Source organism: Dermochelys coriacea, chromosome 11, assembly GCF_009764565.3.
Source record: "Dermochelys coriacea isolate rDerCor1 chromosome 11, rDerCor1.pri.v4, whole genome shotgun sequence".
Lineage (NCBI taxonomy): Eukaryota > Metazoa > Chordata > Testudines > Dermochelyidae > Dermochelys > Dermochelys coriacea.
In genome coordinates, this window is record NC_050078.2 from 28,599,929 (window position 1) to 28,614,049 (window position 14,121).

At 41.4% G+C, this 14,121-nt stretch overlaps 1 protein-coding gene across 7 annotated transcripts in view; it reads right to left on the minus strand.

The window, feature by feature from the left end:
- The window catches only part of CACNB4 (calcium voltage-gated channel auxiliary subunit beta 4), a 191,124-nt gene that overhangs the window by 35,160 nt on the left and 141,843 nt on the right, over positions 1 to 14,121 (minus strand). For all 7 annotated transcript variants that reach the window (XR_005295661.2, XR_006277939.1, XR_006277940.1 and 4 more), the window contains 2 exons: positions 13,973 to 14,053; positions 11,199 to 11,257 (listed from right to left, as the gene is read on the minus strand). Coding sequence is in view for 4 of the 7 variants with exons in the window: in XM_038422294.2 (XP_038278222.1) it covers positions 11,199 to 11,257; positions 13,973 to 14,053 (140 nt within the window). In the remaining 3 variants the exon portion in view is untranslated. The remainder of the gene's footprint in view (positions 1 to 11,198; positions 11,258 to 13,972; positions 14,054 to 14,121) is intronic.

The window sequence follows — 14,121 nt, forward strand, 5'->3', positions numbered from 1 at the left end:
CACTAAAAAACCCCACACAACTGTACAATGTTTGTCTATTTCACTTTTAACTGATATTATATACTTGTGAAAACATCATTTCTAATACCACACTCACTACTACATATATTTCTCTCTCTCTTTCTGTATGTAGCCATCCGTCTACCTATACTGAGACACTAACACAAACTTTTCCCTGTGCTAATGAGGTGTGATTAGGGTTGCCAACTCTCTAAATCACAAAAACCCAACACCCTAGCCCTGCGCCTTCCCCAAGGCGGCCCTCCCCCGCTCACTACATTCCCCTGCTCTTCCCCACCCTCACTCACTTTTACGGGGCTGGGACAGGGGGTTAGGGTGCGGGAGGGGGTGAGGGCTCTGGACTGGGAGTGCTTACTCTGGGGTGGAGCCAGGGATGAGGGGTTTGGAGTACAGGAGGGGGCTCCAGGCTGGGGTGGTGGGGCTGAGGGATTCTGAGTGTGGGAGGGGGCTCTGGGCTGGGGCAGGGGGTTGGGATGTGGGGGGTGAGGGCTCCAGCTGGGGGTGCAAGCTCTGGGGTGGGGCCAGAGATGAGGGGCTTGGGGTACAGGAGGGGGTGTCAGGTTGGGGGGGGCTCAGGACTGGGGCAGGTGATTGGGCCTCTGGGTTGGGCACGGGTTTACCTCGGCTGGTTCCTGGTCAGCGGTGCAGCAGGGCTAAGGCAGGCTGCCTGCCTGTCCTGGCACCGTGCTACACCCCGGAAGAGGCCAGCAAGTCCAGGTCCTAGGCATGGGGGCCAGGAGGCTCCATGTGCCGCTCTCACCTGCAGGCACTGCTCCCCCCACCGCAGCTCCCATTGGCTGGGAACCGGTTTCCTGCCAGTGGAAGTCCTGAGCTGGTGCTTGGGGCAGGAATAACGTGCAGAACCCTGTGCCCCGCCCCCACCTAGGACCCGGATCTGCTGGCTGCTTCCGGGGCACAGTGCGGTGCCAGGACAGGTAGGGACTAGCCTGCCCTAGCCCTGCAGCATTGCCGACTGGACTTTTAACAGCCTGGTCAGTGTTGCTGACCAAAGCCATCAGGATCCCTTTTTGACCAGGTGTTCTGGTTAAAAACCGGACACTTGGTCACCCTAGGTGTGATATCAGAAATTATTTCACAAGCTAAAATGGATCTCAGGCCAAGTAGAACAGCAGAGCCATAATACAATAAAATAATAAATAATAATAATAATAATACTTCATCTTCAAAGTATTTTATAAACATTACTTAATCTTCAAACATCCCTCTGAGATAAGTAAAGAATGTAATCCCCAATTTACGGTTTGGGGAATGGAAACAGAGAGATTCTATCTATCTAGGTCTCATACTCATTAATGGATTTATTCTCACAACCTCTCGTGAGGTAGGCAATTGTTGCCACTTTGCAGACAGGGAACTGAGGCACAGATTGGGTTACTTGCCAAAGGTCACAAAGGAGAGTCTGTGACTGGTGATTAAAATGAGGTCTTCAGGATCCCAGTCCAGCGAGCTATCCCCTATACTATGCATCCTGCATTCTAGAGCAGGCTAGTTAAGTCACTTGCCCAAGGCAGCAAAGAAAGTCCATATCAGAAGCAAAATTAGAAAACAGGCTTGGAAGTTGGGAAATTCTAACCACCTCTCTCTGTCACACTTATGCACACATGCACCAAAGTTGGACTATATGAAGTAGGTCACCGCAAAGAATACTCCTCACACTACAGGCTAGTGGGTGGCGTTCAGTCATAGCCCGGAGCTGGAAACAGCGTGGAGGGATCATTTTGCAGGGAGGGAGGGTAGAGTGGTGGGGAGGGGTATTCCTCTGTACCTCAGGGAGGACAGTTCTTCTCAGAGCTGCAAGTAGCACATGTCATGTGTATTCTGCGGCTGCCCAGCTCTGTAAACTGATGTAGAATGGGAGAATATAGTGGAGCCCCTTCCCTAACACATGAATGCAGGGATTACAATTGTTCCTAATCCTTGAGTGGATTGATACAAGGGGAGTGTGACGGAGTTTAACCCCCACCATTGGCAAGGCAAGGGAAAGAACACCAATTAGTCATACTCTGTACATGGAGGAGGAGCCTCTTGGCCAGAGAAGGCAAAGTGGGCCTTATAAGTAGACTGAGGGAGCTCAGTTGGAGAGAGACTGCAGAGGAGACAGGTCTCTCTGGTGGAGGGAAGCCCGGGGAAAAGGTTTAAACAGACAAGTAACAACTGAGGAAGAATACCACTTGCAGGAGGAGGCCCTGAGATAGAGCCAACAAGGGGACTACACTGAAGCCGCAGAGAGTCAGAAGGGCTATTACTCTAAAGATTTGTTTGGCCTTTTATTTGGACTTGTTTATGCTATCCTGGAAGGGGCTTGAAATGACTTTTCTGTTTGAAATTTCTTTCAAATTTCTTTTAAAATGTTAAAAAATGTTGGAAATCAAAAGAAAACATTTTTGTTTAGGGTTGAATGAAACACTTTGTTCAATTAGAAATAATTTTTTTTTAATTTTTAAATTAACCAAACAAATTTCAAAAATTTAGTTTTTGGTTCCACTCAAAACCATTTTTTAAATATTATTTAAAGTGAACCCAAACAAAATCTGTTATTCACATAGCTCTAGAGCAGTGATTCCCAAACTTTAATAATCTGTGAACCCCTTTCAATAAAATGTTAAGTCTCACAAACCCCATCCTAAAAATGAGTATTTCCAGGGATTTTCTCCTTTACCTGAGTATAAATTATAAAAAGCAGTGATCTTGGAAATATAAAATGTGTTTTATGACTTACACTGCTATTTATTAATAATTATTATTTATCATTACAGTATTTTTATTACATTATGAAAACGGCAATGGTCTTCCAAGATCTCACTTTTGTAACTTGTATCACTTTGAATAAGCCTGTTATAAGACAAGGCTCTTATTCTTTAAGAGAATAAATCCCAGAGAAAGACGTAAGAAAATCTCCTCTTTCCATGGCCATTCCCCCTTGTTGTGGGTGTAGATTTGTCACACAGTAACAGTGGAGAGAATTTTTTTTTAAAAAAATTAGGAAAATATGGTTGCAAACCCATAAAAACTGGTGGGGGACTAAGAGACAATTGTAGTACCTGAAATACCATTTAACTTATTTTTTTCAAAAACGGATTTGATTTCAAGTTGATTGTGTCCCTTGAAGATTTTAGGCTGTTAGCTCCTCACTTCAGCTATCTGTGGATGAAATTCATACCTTTGTCTTATCCGCCCTGCTAAGAGCTAACAGCAATGGGACAATTTGTAAAACTGACAGTGATATAGATTACAGATGGACCCTCTCTATTTCTCTCTCTCTGCATGGACTAAATACACATCAGGAAAAGGCTACAGGACACTACCTCTGACTAGATTTTACAACCAAAGGGGGGTTTATAAGGATGTTTTACTTTTTTTTTCCTTCTCCTGTGTAAACAGACATTACAGATACAGACATTACTGATTTTTGTGGCTTCTGATACTCCACAGTACTTCTCCTGTACAGTACAGAAAGATACTTCACAAAAGATATATTCACAGCAATCACATCCCAGCAACTTTGACAGGACTTGTCACTTCCAGTTGCCATGGTTTCCTATTGAAGATAATGACTTCCAGCTACCATAGGCGTATGCAAAGCTGAAGGACACATGCCAACAACTGGGAAGAGAACAGATGTCACTGCTCTGTACCTACTCTTAATACAAATGTGTCCTGGGAATCCATGCAATAAACTGAAGTGAAATAAGATTAGTCAAACAGCTCAGGAGTGGGGGGGGGTGGAGGGGAAGAGAGGGTATGGACGAGAATCATGAAGAGCTCAGAGAAATGACACATTAAAATGCAGGCTGCTGTGTAAAATGCTCAATCCACAAAGTTTTAAATCAAATATTAAGTTTGTGGGTTTTCCTAATGTCATCTGTGTTAGGCAAATTAAAAACTGGGGAAGGGCTACACGTCTTACACCAGAGCCTGCAACTAAAGCTGTCATTCCTCGGAGCTATTCACGGGTTAGGGAGGAGTTGTAGTCACTTCTCTGCCTCCCATGAATACCTACCCCACCCCTACTCCACAACCTAACTGGATAATCTTATTTTTACAGGATTTCTAATTTAACCCTGCATATTAAGGACATGTACACTGCGGGGAAAGGGGCACAGGGAGCTACCTTCTCCTTCACGATCATCCATGTGTAATGGCTGGGGCTTAGGTGACCAGGCTAGTAGTAGCTGCTGGGCCAGGGTTGAAGGCAAGAGTGGAGACTAGCTACCAAGCTGAGTCAGGAGATGGGTACCAAAGTAAAGCCAAGCCTGGGTCAAAGGCAGAAGTCACGAGCAAGATGAGATGAAAGACAATAAGCTAGAATCTATGTTGTTGATCAGACGGCTCCTTAGGGTAACCCCTGGTTTAAACAGTTGGTGTGGACCAAAGTTCTGTTGCTCTGGCTTCTTTGGGTAGTACTTGCTGCGGTGCCTAACTCTCCAGTAATTGTTGGGTGCTGCTTCACCTGGCTCCCCAGTAGTGACATAGAGGCATGGTCACCCAGAATCTCGCAACCCCAAATTCTAGACCCATGGATCCTGACAGCATGAAACAACAGGGCAGGATATGACCCACTGCTCAATGGAACATTAGACTGGGACCTAGCTAGTGCATCCAGCAGTGCTCTATCGCCCCAAGAATCAGCTGGCTTGAGGCCTCCAGAACCCTGGCCACAAGTACTAAGAAACAAACACTTTCTGGAGCAGCAGTGAGGAGTACTTTAGAGCACTTAGGCTGCCACACATCATTGGGCCCATATCAATACAGGCATGGATGGAGGAAATTAAACTAATAACAAAAAGGGAGGGTTAAAAGAGAGTGAAGATATGAGCACTCAGCACAAAATCAAGATGTTGAGAACAATAATTAAGGAACCAAAGGACATGGAGAAGAAATTCTTTAATTGCCTATACACCAATGCTAGGAGCCTGGGTAATAAACAAGAGGAATTGGATCTTCTGATTTATGAGCATAAATTCAATGTAGTTGGTATTATTGAAACCTGGTGGGATGATTCACACAAGTGGAATGTTAAAATCAATAATTATAACCTATTTAGGAAGGATCAAATGGGCAAAGGCATAGGGGGAGTAGCACTCCATATCAAAAATGGCATTAACTGTTCCTGAGTCACTGATAACTCAGAAGAAAATGATCCTGAATGCTTATGGATCAATATCCTAACAGATAAAGCACAAGATGGAGTATTAGTTGGGGTCTACTATGGACCACTAAAATCACACTAGGGAACAGGATGACTGCCTCCTTATGTACCCCTGTACAATGTGTAGGCAGGAAAGCTGTGTGATCATGGGGGAACTTCAATTTGAATGACAAATGCTGGAGGTCTCATGCTGCCAGTAGTAAAACATCCTTAGAATTTTTAAACATAATAGATGACAATTTCATAACTGAAAAAGTGTTGCAGTCAACATGGGGAATTTCTAGTTTAGACCTTGTTCTAACAAATAAAGAGAAACTGATCACAGAATTAAAAGTTAATGGTAGCTTAGGTACAAGTGATCATCACTTGATTACATATCTAATGTGCAAGCTGAACACAGTCCAAACCAGTAATATATATACTTAGTGCTTTAATAGGGCCAGTTTCACAAAGCCGAAAACAACAGAGACAAAACAGGTGGGAGGAAAATTTTAATAAAAAAATGTGAATGATCATTGGGAATCATTTAAGTACACCTCACTAAATGCCCCAAAAGCCACAATCAAGGAAGAAGACTGTGTTAGTTAAAAAACTGTCCTGGTTTAGAGAGGCAGTGAAGGCATCTGTAAATAATAAAAATATATATATAACAAATGGAAGAAGGGGGAAGTTTAATAATTAATATAAATCAGAAGTTATTAATTGTAGAATGTTGATAAGGGAAGCCAACGAACAGCAGAAGAAATCTCTGGCTAGCAGAGCTAAGGCCAATAACAATGAGTTTTTTAAATATATTAGGAACAAAAAGAATCCCAACAATGGTATTGGTCTATTATTACTAGATGTAAATAGTAGAATAAATCAATAATAATGCAGAAAAGACAGATGTATTCAATAAATATTTCTGTTATGTATTTGGGGAAAAACAGATGATGCAATTTCATCATACAGTGAAGATAATACTCTTCCCATGCTACTAGTATCTCTCTGGAGGATATTAAAAAGAAGCTACTAAGGTTAGACTTTTAAAGTCAGTAGGTCCAAATAATATGCATCCAAGAATTTTAAGAGTTGTCTGAGGAGCTTGCTGGACCATTAATGTTGATTTTCAATAAGTCTTAAAGCACTGGGGATGTTCCAGAAGCCTGGAAGAAAGTTAATGTTGTAACAATTTTTAAAAGGGTAAACAAGATGAGCCAAGTAATTACAGGCCTGTCAGCCTGACATCAACCACAAGCAAGATAATGGCACAGCTGGTTATAGGACTCGACTAATATAGAAGTAAAGGAGGTTAATGTAATTAATGCATATCAACATGGATTTATGGAAAATAGATTCTGTCAAACAACTTCACATCTTCTTTTGATGAAATTACAAGTTTGGTTTATAAAGGCAATAGTGTTAACATAATAAACTTCTATGAGGCATTTGACTTAGTACCGCATGTCATTTTGATTGAAAAATTAGAATATAAAAATCAGCATGGCACACATTAAAAGGATTAAAAATTGGCTAAGTAACAGGTGTCAAAATGTAACTGTGGGGTCCCACAGGGATCAGCTCTTGGCCCTACACTATTTAACATCTTTATCAATGACCAGGCTCTCTAAAGAATGGGACTCATTTAACTGCTGACTTTTGACAAAAATGTAGGTTTCAGAGTAGCAGCCGTGTTAGTCTGTATTTGCAAAAAGAAAAGGAGTACTTGTGGCACCTTAGCGACTAACAAATTTATTTGAGCATAAGCTTTCGTGAGCTATAGCTCACTTCATTGGATGCATTTGGTGGAAAATACAGACTTGTATGTAAAATATAGTTCATGAAAGCTTATGCTCAAATAAATTTGTTAGTCTCTAAGGTGCCTCAAGTACTCCTTTTCTTTTTGACAAAAATGTAGTCAGTTTTCTGCAGTTGAAATGTTTTTTCTGACAGTCAAGTAAGTGGCTTGTATTGAGATATATATTGCAACAACAGAAAAGTGGCACTAAAGGTACCTCAGAGGCTTAAGACAAGCATTTATTATGTGACTATGCCACAAATTGTCCTAAAGAAATGCAATTTGAACAGTTCAGAGCGACTGTAATTAAAATACTACTCCATGTGAAATTAACCGTTTTCTTCAGCAAATTCTACGTCGGAGAGCCAAAGTATTAGAGAGTTTAGAATGTTAGGCATTCTTCAGCTTTTTGTCTCAGGAGATCCACATCCCACAGTGATAGTACTCTTCTCCCATAATTCTATGAAGGCTTCAAAGAGTAGCAAATTCCCTAAGGGCCACCACCTCAGATGTGCTTGCCACGTCCTCCTCCTGTGTCACAGTACTAACCCCTTTATATTTATCACATTAACACTAGGGAGCTCAGGTCCCCTACCCTGATGTTAACATAGCATCAGAGTTATTTGAAGTCAAAGGCCACAGCTTTAATAACAACTAATCAGTCACTAAAAACATTGATTTGTCCACATTGTGTGCTAAGTTACACACATGCAAGTGTACTGACTTCAGTGGAGTTTCACACGTATAATTTAGGGCAGATTTGACCCATTGAGTCTAAATTTAAGCAACTCACACAGCAAGGGACCACATGGAAAAAAGCACTAAGTGGAGGGTGTCAGTTCAAGTAGCTCCTCCTGCATTCTGACTTTCATATTTTCACACATTCTTCCAGCCTCTCAGCATGCAAGTTACACCAATTTAGGCTCTTTAAAAGGATAGCTGGGGCCCTATTAGAGCTCTGCTGGAAGGTGCATTGACTCAACACATATCCTTGACTCTCTGACCACACTCCTTACTGCCAAGTGCTGTCTACTTTCAGGGCTGCAGCTAGTAGATGAACGTTTCAGGAGTATTGTGGCCCCACGACTTCACTTTCACCACTGAAGGCCTAGAATCTACAAGTGGAAACCAACGAGCACAGTGAACCTCTAACACCAGTTTAGACTTTCACCCACTAATCAATATATGAAACTTACACCACCTTACTCTAGATAAGGGCTACAGGTTTAGTTTCAGCAACTCAGTCTCCACGTTGGAGCCTTACAACAATCCATTTGAACCAATCCTAAAACACAAACAAAACAGTCAGCACTATCTTCAGGTTTCAGAGTAGCAGACGTGTTAGTCCGTAAGCACAAAAAGAAAAGGAGTACTTGTGGCACCTTAGAGACTAACAAATTTATTTGAGCATAAGCTTTCGTGAGCTACTGCTCACTTCATCGGATACATGCACTACCTTCAGTTATCTTGATATTTAAGAAAATATTGTACTTTTTAAACCCATCCACACAAACAAGCAGGGTCTGTAGGAATTATCCCATGAACCAAGTTTTAATGACTTGTAGCCTTTAGCTTAGTGAGATTGGTCACTTGAGCCAGCACTAGGTTTCTCATCTGGATACATTTAAAAATCTTAGCAAAGAGGTTATCCTTCCAGAAAACAACTCTGCATAATTTCACAGTCTCAGTAATGGGCTGTTTGTCATTAAATCAGGAAGTGTGAGAGCATGTGGCGTGCCCATGGAAAGCAGAGTTCAAATGATCTAGGACTGAAGTTCTAATAATCTACAAATGGGTACTTACTACCAAAAAGGAATAAATGACAAAAAAGGGAGCCCTGTCTACTGGGTGTATATATACAGAAAGTAATTTCCCTAGAGCGGATACCACAGAAAACTATACATGTTTGCTGCCAACAAATGAAATGCCAATTTTGCTTTTTGCCATTACGGTGCCTTTACCATAACCTCATGGACCTTATTATATATAGTGTGTTAGTGCCAACAATGTGCTAGATGCTTTAGAAAAACACAATTGCTACCATGTGGTGGCTGGCACCGTGCACACTGCCCCCACCAATGTGCCCCAGGAATTGGGGAAAGCAGATCAGGACTTCCTGGGGGTTGAGACAACCCCTGCAACAGGGATCGGCAATCTTTGGCACGCAGCCAACCAGGGAAATCCGCTGGCAAGCCGAGACGGTTTGTTTACCTGCAGCATCCACAGGTTCAGCTGATTGCAGCTCCCACTGGCTGCGGTTCACCGTTCCAGGCCAATGGGGGCTGTGGGACGTGGCGGCCAGCACATCCCTTGACCCACGTCGCTTCCCGCAGCCCCCATTGGCCTGGAACGCTGAACCGTGGCCAGTGGGAGCTGTGATCGGCCAAACCTACAAACACTGCAGGTAAACAAACCATCCTGGCCTGCCAGCGGATTTCCCTGATGGGCCGCGTGCCAAAGGTTGCTGATCCCTAGAACATCAGGAACTTCCCCAACAACACCTGAGAGCAGCAGTAGAGCAGTGGGCCCACTCTAAATTCTTGAATTAAAATTCTTCTCTTGCTCTCAGTTGCTCAGTTTCTTTGCATCAGCTGAGGAGGCTGTATACTTTGTTCTCTCTCCCTCCTGCATCCCCCTGCAGTTTCTGCAACCTTTTCAAGTACCTGACGTGTTTTCCTACATTTTTGTTTTTGGGCATTGTCTTTTTCAAAATTTAATTTTTAAATATTTTTGACTCGACTACATTTAATAGCTGATTTTTCTGAGGCACCTGCCCTGAGCCTTTCTTTGCTCACTATTTAAATTCACTCTGTTCCTGATATTTATTCTAGCATCAGGGTGTGATTAGTTTATTTAGAGCAAATTCTGTTGTACAAGAGCCCTGAACTTGACAAATGGTATCAGATCAAAATTAGCCCAGTAAATGGTAATTTCAGAACAAAATAAAAAAGCATTAATGTTTCAAGGCCAGTAGATTTCAATCATTTTGCTAGATCTAGTACCCAATGCCCACGAAACTTTGGTATTATGAAAGGGTTTTAAATGAACTTATTTGAGACCAAATTCTATTCTCTATTATGCTGGTATAAATCTGGAACAACTCAGTTTGCTCCAGTGGTGATACACCACTATAAATGAGAGCAGAATTTGACCCACTGCAAACAAAAAATTAACTTTTTTGGTCTGAAAAAAAATTCTTGAAGCAATTTCCCCCGCCCCCCAATTTTTCAGTGTCGGCAGCAAATTTAAAAAAAAAAATCAGTTATTCACACGGCTCTATTGTTCAATGATATTCAGCAAGGGTAGGTGGAAGCCTCTTAGATTAAAAAAATCTGATTTGTTGAGCTCATTTGATCAGCAATTATGCTGTATTGTGGTCTCATGAGATAAGCAGAGTCAGTATTTGAATACGAGACATCCAGAGAAAACCCTGATACTGCAGAAAGTACTGCTGGTGATTCAGTCGGTGGCACTGTTTCCTCTGAGTCAGTAGAAAACTAGTGCCCCAGCCTGGTGCAAAGAGGCACCATGTTCTTTGGATGTATACTCAGGGCATGTCTACAGTTACCGTTAGATCAGCACTGCTGCAACTGACGCAGCGAGTGTCGATTTAGCGGGTCTTGTGAAGACCCGCCAAATCGATGGGAGAGCACTCTCCCATCAATTTTTGTACTCCACTTCCCCAAGAAGCATAAGGGAAGTCGACAAGAGATGCTATCCTGTTGACACAGCGCAGTGTAGCCACTGCGGTAAGTGGATCTAACTATGTCTACTTCAGTTACGTTATTCATATAACTGCAGTTGCATAAAGTTAGATTGATTTACCGTGGTAGTGTAGACCAGCCCTCAGATGCAACATTAAAAAGAACTTAAGATCCTTGCCACACATCATCATTAAAGATTCCATGGCACTTTTCTTTTTTCCCTTGTCAAATTCCATCTAGGGTAATTACATTCTGCCTACCTACATTTTCCCTGCAATTTCAATTGGATTTAGTATTCAGGCAAAATTCTGCTCTGTTACACCTTCCATTCCTTATGTTGTTATGCACTCTTAAAAACAGTTGTTGTTTGTCACCCAGTGGCTGCAATTCAGTGTTGAGTAAAAGGATTTCTACATATATACTTGGTGAACCAGTTGGAATGTGCGTTGGGATCCTCCTTGATAAAAGGCACTACATAAAATCATTATAATGTGGGAAAAAACATGAAAAGGATTATATTTCTCACCTCCCATCAAACCTGTGCTTCAGGAAGTCAAAGAGGGCTTTCTGCATCATGTCTGTTACCTTTGCAGAGGTGAGGAAGATTGAACAAAGAGGATTGACAGGGAGAGAAAGAAGTCAAAAGTAAGAAAAGAGGTAGAAGGTAGGGACATTTACAAAAATCAATGTCCTTTACATAGATAGTAATCATTTAATTGTAGTGCTATCATCAACGAGCTCTCATTCAAACACATCTGGTAGCAGCAATTTATATCTATACCAGGGGTCTTAAACACGCAGCCCACGGGCCGCATGCAGCTCACGGAGTTATTTCCTGCAGCCCACCATAGACACTGACTCCATCAGCAGCTAAGCTCCCCACACCCCCCTTGCTCTCCCAAGAGTGCTGCATCCCCACTTCTCCACCTACCTCCCAGAGCTTCCCGCCACTAAACAGCTGTTTGGTGATGCTTAGGACATTCCAGGAAGGTTGGGGGAGGAGCAGGGATGCAGTGCACTCAGGGGAGGAGGCAGAGAAGAGGCGGGGCCGGGGCAGAGATTTGGGGAAGGGATTGGAATAGGGCAGGGAGGGGGTGGAGCCTCATGGACTAGATGAGCAGTCTGAGGTATGAAGTTCAGCATGTATGATTCTTTGCTGTGAGTAGTTGGGAAGAATGTTTGTTAAAAGTGGCAATGTATTTTGTATGAATAGTTACTTTAAAAAGTTCCTGCCGTTACAGCTATGTTGATAGACTGTTAGCGTAGATCATCATCAATGTTACTGACCACATAAGGAATAGTTACAGGTGTTTATATTTTATTAAAACCCCTCTTCACATTACAGTTATAAAAAAGTTAATACATTGACTTTTAATAGCATACTATATTACTCTTCATTTTTTTCATTTTTGACTATACTTTTGTATGAAAAGGTTTCAGTGATGCGGCCCTTGGGCCAATGTAGTCGTCCTCATGGGGGCCTCACGGTGAGCTGAGTTTGAGATCCCTGATCTATACAGATGGAATAAATACTTCATTATAAATGTTTGCCAGTCTTCTGAAACATACTCCACAGTGCTCATATGCGGGAGTGTTCTAACAGCAATGGTCAACATCTTTACAATGAGATCTATGGGCAGAAAATGGATCCGAGTCCTATTACCAGTCATGGGCAAAATCCTGAGAGATGCTGAGCACCTGTAAGTCCTACTGACCTGTTGGGTGAACTCTTTGGCCCTTTCAGAGTAATTCAGACTGCCACCCATTATCTGCCAGTCTAGATTGTAACCAATTCAAGACCCTGTGTCTCTGGCAGTTTATTTCTCATCAATTGTATTTTTCATATGCCTCTTGCATACTTTCATCAGAAAAAGTGTCAAAAGAACTTTCCCATATAAATTACAAAGGGATTACAAATGTGTCTCTCTCTCTATTTTTCTAACTGAAGGAAATATCCTAATTCAATCACCATTTAACTGGATACTTTATGCACCTAAAAGATGTTTAATATCCAAGGAGTCCTTTTTTTTTTTTTCCAAAGGAGACTCTGTATCTAATTTGTAGCGAGTTGTATACTTAAACCAGCAAACAAAACCCCTCCAAAATTTGAGAGTCCTTAGACCAAATTCATTTAGGCTGCAGCACCATGGAAGTCAATTCAGTTATGCCAAGGAAGATTTTTTACCCCTTGAGGGGAATGTGACCATGTAATTAAAAGGCAGATATTAGAAAATGAGATTCAGTAGAGCCTTTCTAATTTTCACTTTGCTAATCTGCAAATCCAATCATTCTCACCCAAAAAACCTGATTTAAGCGCAGGATGCTGCACTAATAATAGCACCATGCTGTCATATTACTAATACTTCACTACTTTATAAATATATTACAAATATTTTTACTGATATGCTGTGAAGTATTATCAACATTCATTAAACTAAATGAAGTGTAACTGATTATATGTTCATATTCTTTTTTGACCCAATTCAGCAAAGCACTTTATGTGCTTAACTTTCAGCACATGCTAACATTGCTTTGCTAAATAGGATGGACTTACACCTGTGCTTAAAGTTAAGCATATGTTCAAATGCTTTCCTAAATCTGGATCTTACTTGCTAATTTGCAGAATTTAATAATGAATGTCCTGGTTATCTGTGCATATTAGTGAGGTTTTACTGAACATATTGTTGTGCTGAATAGAGGGTGATGGTTTAGGTTTCTCTTCAGCCTCAAATTTCTATGCAATAACTTTAAAAAAACAGAAAACCCCACACACTTCAGAAATAGTGATGGGTTCACAAGATCAGCGTCTGGAGTAGGAATGTAGAAATTACCACACTGGAGCAGACCAATGCTGCAGCTAGTCTAGTCTCAGTTAGGTCTTGTCTACACACACAACTTGCACTTGTTTAATTAAGGTCACATGAGAAAGTTGCACTGGTTTAACTTAAGATGTGATGTTAAATTGCTTTAGTCAAATGGGGGCAAAAGGCTGTGTAGCCACACTTATTTAAACCAGGCTTATTTGGATTTAGCATAAATCTACTAGGATTCAGTTTAAGATAAACCAGAATAAAAGTATCGACACAGCCGGTTGCACCAGTTTAACTAACTTGTTCTAAAGGCTGAGTTATGTTAAACCAGTGCAATATCTGCATGTAGACAAGGCCTTTGGACATTATATATTTCCTACAGTTAAAGATTGCTTGTAGCTACTGCAATCAAATCAGGAAGGACTACAAAGCGGATGTGTAATACTTTGTAGCAGAATAATAATTAACTGTAACTAACTAGAATAGATACCTCATAACCTTTCAGAGATGGACCAACTAACACAACAGGCCTCATGGATGGCACTACGTCATAAGGAGGAACATGTTCCGTCTGAAAGAAGAAAATGTCCCATCAGCACATAATCGAAAACAAACTCAGCATGCAAACTGTAAAAATTA